Below are 12359 nucleotides of genomic sequence, written 5' to 3'. Positions count from 1 at the left end.
TGGGTTTGCCCCCTGGTAAGCGGCTTTCCATACGGTGGTGTTTTTTTCACTTAATTTGTGGATCACAGAGGTGTTTACTCCATTACACATATGGACATATGTTTTACCAACAGACTGTACTGAGTTGATTCACTGCATCTGACATCTATTTTCAGTGACACTTACCCTTCGGTCTGTCGTGGACCTTGTTGGACTCATTGCTGGCGCAGTTTTCTCTTTATATAGTCCTTGGAGCCTGAGTGTACCTCACACATCCTTGGTGCCTGAGTGCACCTCACACCTCCTGATAGAAAGGCCTTTTTCACATGGTCATCAAAAGTGACATTCCTGGTGTCAATTGAGTGCGCTCACTAACATTTTTCCTTTTCTTTTCCTCCACTTTTTCTTAATCACTGGCCTATTAATCTTAGACTCACATTTGCTACAAAAACAAAAGCAAAACTTGAGGCTCTGAGTCAGAGACAGTAACAGCCTTCCTAAATCGTATGTTTGTTTGTTTTTGTGAAATAAGAAAATTATTTAGGACAAATTGCATTGTCAACTCAAACAAAAAAGGACCTCTAATTTTAACTGTCACAGCTTCAAATAAATCACGTACTGCTATGTGTTTCTCCGAAAAACTCACTTTCAGGTTTGTAGCGCAGCCATGTTCTACAATGTAGAGATCCGCTCCATCAGCTGAGAGTCGCGTCATTCTGTATTTTAGGTCATCCGCTGTCAGACATGGTCCTGGATAGCAGCTTAACTGCAAAAAGCAACACATAACATGGGCACATTTAGCTTCCTAACAGAATGTCCACTAAAATACAGAAAAAGCAAAGATACAGAAAAATAGCAATGAAACAGAAGATAAAAGAAAAATAGTGGCTCTACTTTCACGTTCCTTTTCCTGATTTCCTCTGTTAAAATGAATAGATTTTACCTGGACAAGGAGGGCCCAAAAGGCAAAAGTCCCTTTTAAAAGTAAGAAACAAATAGCTTTGCCTTTTTATTCATATAGTAGGTGGGAGAAGAAAAACAGAAAAAGGCAACAAAAAAGTGCTGCAATTCTGATTTCACTCTTTTAATATTAGGCACAAAGTGTCGCTCAGCATTTGTAAGTAAGATGATAACAATGGCTTTAAGGATTACATGTCTCTGGGATCTTTTATGTTCTTCATTTAAACTAGGGAATAGATTAGCTCACCCTTTCTCAATCAGGGGGCCTTCTGGCAAAATGGTTAAAAATTGCCCCAAATGCCCAAACATTTTCAACAAGCTAGCGAGGCCTTTTTGTTACGCAAAACCAAAGTGTTTATCGTGCAGCATTACAACCTTGGGCACCATGCGGGTCAGTTACTGGCATCCTAACAACCCATGATGTCATCAGTTGATAAGGAGAATGTCAGGTGATTGCACAGCATTGTTGTTTGCCCTCCCCTGCGCCTTCTCTGTCCGCACTGGGGTCATGTTAGCTGAGTGAGGGAGAGAAACTGAGGGAGAAGAGAAACCCTGGAATACTAGTCAGTTACCAGTTTGCAAAGGTGGAGGAATAGATTGCCTCTAATGTTGACTGGCTCATGTGTGTGGATGCTGCTGCATTATAGAAAATGTGTATATATATATATATATATATATATTTTTTTTTTTTACATTTTAGAATGGGGTGCCAAGATTGTGCATATCTTTAAAGAGATTAAAAAATAACTTTTTCAAACAACAAACATTTCTATACTTACCTGCTCTGTGCAATAGAATTATACAGAGCAGCCACGCACCTCCTCTTCTTGGGTCCCCCACCGTCCCTCCTGGCCCCTCCTCTTTCTCCAGTGCCCCAATGGGAAGCCACTTGCCATGGGGGCACTCATGCGTGCTCGCTCCTGAGCCATGCTGCTGCTTCAACTGGCACAGACAGCGGGACTTGGCCCTGCTCCCTCATCACTGGCTTTGACTGACATCACTGGGAGCCAATGGGTCCCAAGTGTCCCAGCAAAGCCACATATATGTGAATCGGATGCCTTTTGAATCTCATCCAATTCGCATAACAAGTGAACCAGACAGGATTTCAATGGAGCTGGTTTACATATATGTGGGCTGGTAGTGGTGCGAATTAAAAAAAGGGCCCTGTGCATTTTTCAGTCTGGGTGAGGTGCGATTTAGGTGTCAAATCACACCTGAGCAGCTGAATGAAAACCACTCCAAAGTTTGTACATAAACTGGCCCTGCATATATGTGAACCCAGCCTTAGACTACTTTCTCACTGGCAGCGCCGGGCGCTAGCGCTAAAGCGCCGCTCATTTTTGCGGCGCTAGCAGGACACTTTTTACCTGAAAAAAAAGGGTTAAAAGTCCAGATTTGCAACATTTTCAAAGCTGTGCTGCACATTCATTGCAATGGGCAAGGTGCTTAATACAGCGCTCCCAACCTGCCCCAAAGATGCTGCTTGCAGGACTTTAGCTTATCATACACACATTCGGAGAAGAAAATGAGAAGAACACAGATAATGTATGAATAAGGGCAGAAGAAAAGAAAGCAACTAGTGTGAAGAAAACACAAGAAAGGAGACAAGACGGATAAAAAGCAAGACCAGAATAAATTCATCAAGCTACTTTTCAAAAAATGATTTACAAAGAACATATTAGTAAAAACAAAATGGTTCTCCAGTTATATTTTGGTTCTTAAAGTAGAACTATAGGCAAAACTTTTATGTTTTACATTTTGGATGGAGTAAGTGAAGGTTAGAACTCCTGCCAGTTTTTTGTTTTTTTTTGCCATCTGTGTCCCATTGGGAAGATTTCCCTTCACTCCCTGGCCCATAGCCAAATAAGTAAGTGAGAGGAAATCCCTCCAAATTAAGGGAACCTCTTGGGGACCCCCATGTCACCAACTAGTATCCCAATTGGAAGATTTCACCACAGTTCTGGGGACAACCCAAAATTTGGGATTTTCTTTTAACTTTCAATGATAATTGTAAACCATACAAATAGAGAGGGTGAACCTCCCTTACAGAGGCAGAGCTAGCGGTAGCAATAGAAACCTGACAGGTATTCGAATCCATCTCCACTCTGTCCAAAACTAAAAAAAAAAAAAGGGTTATGCCTTTATTTATACTTTAAATGAGTATTCAAACTAACGCTGTTCAGGGTTCCACTGACACTTGTGAATGAATGGCAAAGTATATAACATAATGAAATAATAATAAAGTAAAGGAAATATTTTGGGGCATTATACATTCTGGAAATTTGATCAGCCCCTTATATCTCTAATTGAAGCTGAACATTGCAATACCAACCTTAGCGTCACAAAATCTCTGATCGATGCCATGCTGGCAGATCACCACAGACTTCGGCCTCTCCATCTGGAACTCATTACATGCGACATGGAACACAAAGGTCTGCCCCCAATCCAGCAAACATACCACCTGCAAGACAGCAGGTTACTCACAAGTTAAAGGCTAAGGCAATGTAATCAGAAGTGGCAAAAATAAAAATGAGTAACATATGGGCACAGCTTGATAATTAAAAGAAGAATTTAACCTTGCTGCCACATAATCTAACCCCCTGTATAGTCACATTATTTTTAAGACTTGGGTACATAGTGCCTGCTTATACAATGTGTTATTCAAGATCGTGTTCTCTAAAAATAGAAGTTACATATTTATCAATTCTGAGTAACAGCACATTTACCTTATTTTTTTGCTCAGCAGTATACTGCTGCATAGCTTTATGCAATACATTTTAAAAAGTGGGCTACTTTTCACTCTCCCTCATACTTATCTGATTATAACATTTGGTCTATATAGAGAGAAAGTGCACAGCTGTGATATGTTTGCAGGCACAGTTCAAATGCTGCTTCGGTCTGCTCACAAAAAATTCAATATTCTATCTGCAAGGCGACAACCATTATAATCCAAGAGAGGAATTGGGAAGTAATTACTTAGTGGACTCAAGGCATATCGTTTCCATAAGTTAGGGCACATTATCCATTAAAAACACATTAATAGCAGAATACTCCAGGAAATTCCAGCCTATAAACCAACTGCGTTTTCAAATGGAAAGTTAAAAGTTTTACTTTGTGTGAATAATAAGATAATTATTATTTTCAAATAAGTTTCAGATCAATTTCAACTTTAAAATTATGCATTGCTCCACAGACATACAGGTTTTAATGCAAGATTGCCACTCTAGTATCTTATAACAGCCTGAGGAATTCTGTAATTCAGCCATAGTATAAAGAGGGATAGTTTGGTCATTTAAGATCGGTGGAAAAGCACTACCTGTTTATTGTTCTACTGCTTTTGTCATTTAGGGTCATACACATAGGTGTCCAAAAGTAGAGCTTAGCACACTTCGACAAAATGTGTTATTGCTCCCTGGTGTCAGAAAAGGAATACTTAACAAAATGCTCCAAAAGGGTTCAATGCAGTGTCATTAGACATGGATACCACAGTCCAAAAAAAAACAAGAAAGGAACCTAGAAGAATAGTTATACAAAGGATCGGGCAGCATGGAATACTAGTTAATAATAATTTTAGAAAATATTAAATAAAATAAAAGGTGGTGAAAAAAGCTCCAACTGAGAGACAGGAGGTCTCTGCATAGGGGACAGGAGGACTCCAATCCCTCCCCAGAGATCAGAGAGGCTACACAGGGCAACCAGATTGTGTATGCCTGCACAGTATAGGTGCAGTTGGTGACAGAGCAGCAAGGAGTTGGAAAAGAGCCAAGGTAGAGAGCTTGTATGGTGCTGTGTTAGAGGTTCTACAGGACCAAGGCAAAAGGTCTGCGCAGCAGCGTTGTTAGAGAGCCAGCAGGCTAAATATATGTTGATGGTGGAAACCCCTGTGTGGCAAACTGATTTTTTGTGTGATTATTTTACATTTTATTAGTAAAAGTGGGCCAGAAAGGACTTAAAAGGCATTTTTGGAGAGGGCTGAAATTACTGGGAAGCACCACTACCAAGTGAAAACCCCCACATCACACCTGTAAATTCCTTTTCTTGGGGAGCGTGTCCAAGATGGCGACGTGAGCAGCCAATTTCTCTGAAACTCTGTCACATCGCTGCTGATATTTCAGCTCCTGAGGATGTATTTCCTCCTGCTGTGACCGTTTGTCCCCTGGATGAGATGCAGATCTTCCAGCGCACTGACTGGGAAGAAGCTTTGCTTTCCTCCGATATCGGAGGAATCTCCGCCGGCCTCGGCCTCCCACGTGACGGCCCGCTCCACGCGCCCGATCCCACATGGCCTCTCAGACAGATGCTTTGGAGTCGGCTGACTCCCCACCACCAGACCTCACAGACAGGATGGCGGCTATTGCTACCTGCCAGGCCATGCTGACTGCGGAAATGGAGGCAGTTCAGATGTACATGGGCCTAATGCGACAAGACCTGGACAAGCTCCACTCTAGAGTCACTGAAAAGAGTGGGGCAGACAGAGGATACTGTAGCAGAGCACCACGATATATGGGCCCTTGTGTTATTTGGTTTTATGTTTGTTCATTATTGCATGACATTACCATTATCTATTACTGTGCTTCGATGTTTATTACTGCCGCATAACCTTTACTGTTTCCTTTGGGTCTGGTGGCCTAGGTTGGGGGTAGTGTTTACCTTTGCTCCTCAATCTTATCTAATGGATGGTAACTCCAATGTCCTCATTTAACATATTATCTTGGAACACTAGGGGGCTGAATTCTCCAATAAAGAGATTCCACTTGTTCCAATTTATCAAGACATACAATACACACCTTTGTGTGTTCCAGAAGACTCACTTGGCGGGAAGTAGAACTATGCCACTGAAAAAACCTTCGGTTGGGCACCACTACCACTCCACCTGCTCGACTTTTGTGAGAGGCGTGAGTGTAATGGTGCACAAGTGACTCCTCATAAGCTCTTGGACCTGGAAGGTAGATATGTTATCGTTCATGCACAAATACACTGTTTAAAGTGGATTATTGTAGGTTTATACTTGCCGCCTCCTGCCTCTCTTGCGCTGTTGAATAGGATCACGGGGAAGGTGGCAGAGTACGCTAGTGACAATATTGTCCTTTTGGGAGATTTTAATTTACCACCGGACTCAGATATGGACAGGCAAACAGCAAAGCAATCTTAAAATCAGACCAGCTCTGGCGGTTGTCCAGGCTCTGGATCCGGGATCAGAAGGGGTGGGCACAATATGGGAAGCATTTTAGACATTCATGAGGGGACAGTACCAGACCATCATAGCTAAAACCCGTAAAGAAACAACAGCAAAAGACTGAAGCCTGCATCAGTTGAAGCCTGAACATCTGCCTGGCAAAATGATAAAAGCCCAGGGAGTACTAACTGCTCTAGCAGGTTTTTTGACCATAAAATGTGAATTCTTGCCACTGAGGTCATACGCTTGACTACTGAGCTGGCAAAACCTAGCAGTTGGGGAAGGAGAATCTGCCTTCAGGATAGGCAGAAAGTCTGACTGACGAGAGGCAGCTGTAGCTGGGAAATAAATTAAAACAGCCCAGACCACATCTACACAATTGATGGAAATCCCCTTATGAAGTTTAGGAGTGGAAAGAAAATGAATTTAGGTACACTTATTCCTCAGGACCTGGGCTTTAAAGCGGAGTTCCACCCTAAAGTAGAACTTCTGCTCATCAGAACCCTCCCCCCTCCGGTGCTACAGTTGGCACCTTTCAGGGGGGAGGGGGTTCAGATACCTGTCTAAGACAGGTATTTGCACCCACTTCCGGGCATAGACTCCCACGGGAGTCTATGCCTCTTCCTGTCCCACTGTGCTGTCTGCTGGGACACACATGAGTCCCAGAGACAGCGCAGGCCAGTCTCATTGTGCTCCGCGACTCGCGCATGCACCGTAGGGATCCGGGAAGTGAAGCCGCAATGCTTCACTTCCTGATTCCCTCACAGAGAATGGCGGCGGCAGCAGCCGAGAGATCGATCGGCCTTGGCTGCTGACATCGCTGGACCCCAGGAAAGGTAAGTGTCCATTTATTAAAAGTCAGTAGCGGTAGTATTTATAGCTGCTGGCTTTTAATATATTTTTTCGGATGGACTCCCTCTTTAACAAACAAATGTTCGGTCCTTGAAACAGAGGATCTGGCCAATCTGGGAGGTCCCACAGAGTCTGCCAAGAGCCTGATCAGGTCTGAGTATCGCAGCTACCTGGCCTATCCCAGTGTGAATGACCAGAATGCTTTCCAAATTGATCCTGTGAAGGGCATAATTTAGGACAGGGATATGCAATTAGCGGACCTCCAGCTGTTGCAGAACTACAACTCCCATGAGGCATAGCAAGACTGACAGCCACAAGCATGACACACAGAGGCAGAGGCATGATGGGACTTGTAGTTTTGCAACAGCTGGAGGTCCACTAATTGCATATCCCTGATTTAGGATGAATTGATCCAACTGAGTAACCAGGGAATACTTGCTTCTGGAGACAAAACTGTCCAGTTTGTTAATAAACCTGCGAGCCAGAAGGTCAATGTACAGCATAACCCACCTTCAACATAGGTCTAGAAACACCTCAGGGTGAAGAGACCACTCCATGAATCCAGATGACTGAGGACCCCCATCTGCCAATATTATATGCCCAGGGTGTGCACAGCGGACAGAGCTGCAAAATGACTTTTTGCTCAAGTGAGACTTAGATTCCCTTCTCTTTAAGCCTCGAGACTTCCAGTTCCCTGATGGTTGATGTAAGCCCCTGCTGTGGTATCAGCTGCCTGAATCTTTGTTGAATAAGCTCAGAGACAAGAGATCCAGTGTTGAAGATATAACCTATTGACTCCAGGCTTTAATCAAAAGATGAGCTTTCTATGGAGACAAAATTCCTTGTCCGTTGTAAGAACTTTCAAGACCATCAGGAAGAAGAATTTTCTGATTTCTGCAGTCAGAATTATTTATCACCGGACCAAGTCAAGCCTGGTTTTGAGGTTAGGGAGATGTGGTGGCCCAGAGACTGAGCTTACCTGTCCAATATCACCAAAATGTTAAATCTCAATGGTCTGGAATGAAAATGGGTATATGGGACTAGAGCCTTCATGCAAAAAAAAAAGAGGGTAGGCTGGCCCCTGGACTGTAGAGTCTGACCATTGAACCAACAAGTCTGGAGTTTGTCCAGTGGAAGAAAAACTTGGCATAGGTCTGTATCCGGGACAAGGCCTAGAAATGCCAAGCAATGTTGGTTTCAGCACTGAATTCTGAAAATTTAAGATCCACTCGAGCCTCAATAGCAGGAATCTGCGATTAGCAGACCTCCAGCTGTTGCAAAACTACAAGTCCCATCATGCTTCTGCGTGTCATGCTTGTGGCTGTCAGTCTTGCTATGCCTCATGGGATTTGTAGTTCTGCAACAGCTGGAGGTCCGCTAATTAATATCCCTGCTCTATAGGATCTAAACAGTCCAAAGGATGTTGGCTGATAGAGCCTGTGCTGATTGTTCTGAGAGAATAAGGTGATTCAGATATTCCACTATGGGGATGGGGGAGAGCGTAATAGAGCAAGCAGAGAGGCTGGCATCTTGGTGAAGACACAAGGTGCAGTGGACAAGCCAAAGTGAAGGGCCAGAAATCTGTAATGCATTTCCAGAGCAAAAATGCAAGTAGCGTATGTGTGGTGGGAAGATTGGAACATGTAAATATACACCCCTGATGTCCACAGACACCAAGAAAATCTCTCAGGTGAAGGGAAGCAATGACTTGACCAGGCAAATTTCATACAGATTTTTTTAACCCAAAGAAAATGGTTGAGAGACTTTAGATTCAGTATGGGGCAGATGTCTGCTTTCTCCACAGGGAACAGTGAACAGGTTGAAATATAAACCCTAAAACCTCTCCCTCCACCACCATGGTTATGTCTCCTTGGGAGAGGAGATTCTTCAGAGCAGCATAGAGGTCAGCCAATCTTACCAGGGCCACTGGCAAGTTTGACAACATGAAGCACGTGGAGGCCACGTGAAAGCCAAAAGATGCCCCCCCCCCTTTTTAGATTGGGGGAGCTTCCTTGTTGTGATGCGGGCATGCCACCGGACTTGACAGATTTGGGGATTCAGGGCTTATGAAGGAACTGGGTTCCAGGATTAGTGTTGGAAACCTGAAAACAAATTATTTTTTTAGTTTTGCCATCAGCGTTTTTTGCCTTCTTTTTCTGATATAAAGGGAATTACTCTGCCATACCCATAGCCCTCCCCACCAACTGAGATTTACTTTATAATGGTTGCTAGGGATTTGGCTAGGGAATACGGCATTCCTCAGTAAAAGCATTCTCAAGAGGAGCTTTTTGCACTAAATCTCTCTAGACAAGATCTAAGCCAAAGAGCCTTCTGCATATGTACATAAAGAAGGCCCATTCTGGATATTTGGCAAACCATATCCACTAGCCCATGGACAAAATAGCACAGGACCACAGGTAGTATCTCCATATGTTGGAAGATAAAAGGATCTGTAAGTACAGAACCATGCTGCCAGTGCAAGGCCTTGGACCAGACAGCCAGAATTTGGGCAGGATTACAGCAATACGTTACCTGGCAGGGTTTGCAAGGGTGAACAGAGGTGGAGGAGAGGTAGAAGGGGACCACTTGTGGCTCTGCCAGCTGAAATCTGACTCATCATTTTTGACTTTCTGTCCTAAAATGACGTGCCTGACCTAAAAAGGGGCTGCACAATCTCAGTCAAGGTCAAAGTCCAAAAATCAAAAAACGGTGCCGAACTAAAACCGATAGCAAACCTCTCTTGATGCCCTGCCTGTGACTAAAAACACTACAGCCAGCACTGTGTGGATAAACCCCTAGTTCAATTGGCCTCCCATTTAAAGTGCAATAGCCCTTTACTCACTTCGGCCATTTTCAGTCCTGCAGTTCCTCCACAAAGGTAGGGACAAGCCGTATGCAACAATCTTTGCCCATTTGGCAAGAATACCCTCTAAGGGATCCGGGGCTTCACCATAACAGACAGACCTCAGTCTTGGACCTGCAGGGCACCCTACAGTTAACAATACATTGAACCATGTGATTAGGTGAACACCAAATGCAGAATCCAGTGCCCAGGGGGTGACATCAGGGGCTAGATTGGCTCTGCAACTTTTATCTGGTGGGTCAGAGTACAGTGACCCAAGCTGAAGCTGCAACGTAAAAGATCCAAAACCTGCAAACACTAACCCCAGTGACTCTGCAGCAACTGAAGAATCTTAATAGAAGAAAAAAAATATTTTGACAAAAAAGGATATACTATATTCTTACCTGTGGTACTGTGACCATGGCAGTAAGAGCACCGGCTTGCACATCTATTAGCCATGCATATTCCAATGTATCTGTGCCTAGAGGTAGGCCTTCTGCAGAAAACTTTGCATGTGCACGTAGCTGTAATCCAGACAGGCTAATGTGCCCTTCTCGAAGCATCCCATCTACTGTGGGCCTCTGCATAAATTATTAAAATATACATGAGACAAGCAACACAAATCTTAAAAGCATGTATGAACTAAACACACATATGCAATGTTTTGTCTTTGGCCTACAAGAACGTGTACATAAACCAGAGTGCTTAAAAGATTGCATTATATCAGATTCAGATTAACCACTGTGTTATGCCTTGCCATGGATATGTATGCAAGAATGGTGAGCTACAATGTTTTAGAACCAAATATATTTAATGTAATATGATTTTGGACTGATGTTTTTCGAAAGTTCTGTAGTTGAGTCAGAGCTGGAGATAAATTGCTAGAAGCTAAAACACAGCTCAAATCAGAAAGGAAGTAGTAAGCTTTGGAGTCTTTAACCAGAACTCTTGAATAGTGAAAAGCATGGGTGCACTTTGAACTTATCTCTAAACCGAATGCCAAACTCCTACTTTTTTTGTACTCTACTGAGCTGATCATTGGCGTACAAAAAAGGAGGAGTTCAGAGTCTGGGTTAGAGGAGAATTCGGAGGATGTCCACATTTTCGTTATTGAATGCAATGTTAATTACATAATCTTAGTACATATATCTTTAGAAACATTTCCAAGTACTAAATTGCTTTTTTATTTTCTATCTTTCTAAAATGCAAACAACCCCACATACATACATACATACATACTGAAACAAGAGTTGCCACATGTATACTGAATCAAAGAGAATCTTGGTTCAACAGCTCTGATTGGCTGGCAACCATTCAAGCGTATTCCCTATATCACAGGGATAGAGAAGGTAAAAAAGGGGGAGGGGTATGCCTGTATATCAAAAATAATGTACAAGTGAATGTGAGAGATGCCATCACTAAGGGAGCAAGGGAGGAGGTGTAACCCTTACAGGTAGAGAGCTGCAAAGGGATGATCTAAGGGGAAAGTAATACTGGGAGTATGCTCTAGGCCCCCTAACCAGAGGGAGGAGGTGGAGGCAGACCTCCTATCACAATTTGGATTAGCGGCAAGGATGAGAAATGTCATCATAATGGGGGATTTTAATTATCCAGACCAAGACTGGGTGGAAGGAACCGCCCATTCATCTAAGGCTTGCCCTTTTCAAAATGTCTTGCAGGACAATTTCATGGGTCAGATGGTAAATGCACCAACTAGAAACAAAGCATTACTAGACCTTCTGATTACCAACAATACAGACTTGATCACGGATGTAGAAATACGGGGCAATTTAGGAAACAGCAATCACAAGTCAATTTGATTCAGTATAAATCACACGAATAGGAAACCTAAGGGGAATACAAATACACTGAATTTCAAAAGAGCCAACTTCCTTAAACTACAAGGCTTGCTAGAAGATACGATTGGGATAAAATATTAGGAACAAAGAACACGGAGGAGAAATGGGTATGCTTTAAGAACATATTAAATAAGGGCATTAGCTAGTGCACCCCAAAGGAAATAAATTTAAAAGCGCTAATAAAAGTCCCGGGTGGCTTTACTCCAATTAAAAGCAAAGGTGAAGGCCTTCAAAAAATAGGCCAAGGGATCATCAACAGCATTCCAACTTTATAATGAATGCAACAAGAAGTGTAAGAGTGCAATCAGGAGCGTAAGAAAAATCCCAAGAAATTCTTTAAGTACATAAATAGTAAGAAAGGGAGGTCATATCATATTGGTCCCATAAAGAATGATGAAGGGAATCTGGTTATTAAGGATGGAGAGATGGTGAAGGTATTGAATTTATTCTTCTTCTCAGTCTTCACGAGGGAATCGAATCGGGGGGGCTGGGCTTCAGTAACCAAAACTGCAATGTTTATCCTCATGACAGGTCACAGGAAACACCCTCATGGCTAACAGAGGACAGAATTAGAAATAGACTTGAAAAACTTAACATTAATAAGTCACCATGACCAGATGGCTTGCATCCGAGGGTCCTTAAAGGAACTCAGTAAGTAACCATTGTTCCTAATTTTTACGAACAGTCTACT

At 42.9% G+C, this 12359-nt stretch overlaps 1 protein-coding gene across 19 annotated transcripts in view; it reads right to left on the bottom strand.

Annotated features, from left to right (window-relative positions):
* BLTP1 (bridge-like lipid transfer protein family member 1) overlaps window positions 1-12359 on the bottom strand; it is a 454074-nt gene that overhangs the window by 248462 nt on the left and 193253 nt on the right. For all 19 annotated transcript variants that reach the window (XM_077476843.1, XM_077476844.1, XM_077476848.1 and 16 more), the window contains exons 22-24: window positions 10214-10390; window positions 3272-3400; window positions 626-745 (exon numbers count right to left, since the gene is read on the bottom strand). In XM_077476843.1, the coding sequence (XP_077332969.1) occupies window positions 626-745; window positions 3272-3400; window positions 10214-10390 (426 nt within the window). The remainder of the gene's footprint in view (window positions 1-625; window positions 746-3271; window positions 3401-10213; window positions 10391-12359) is intronic.

The sequence above is a fragment of the Lithobates pipiens genome, unplaced genomic scaffold (genome assembly GCF_037356315.1).
Source record: "Lithobates pipiens isolate NorthernLeopardFrog02 unplaced genomic scaffold, aLitPip1_a1.2 Scaffold_13, whole genome shotgun sequence".
Taxonomy (NCBI): domain Eukaryota; kingdom Metazoa; phylum Chordata; class Amphibia; order Anura; family Ranidae; genus Lithobates; species Lithobates pipiens.
This window is presented reverse-complemented; position numbering and strand designations above follow the sequence as displayed.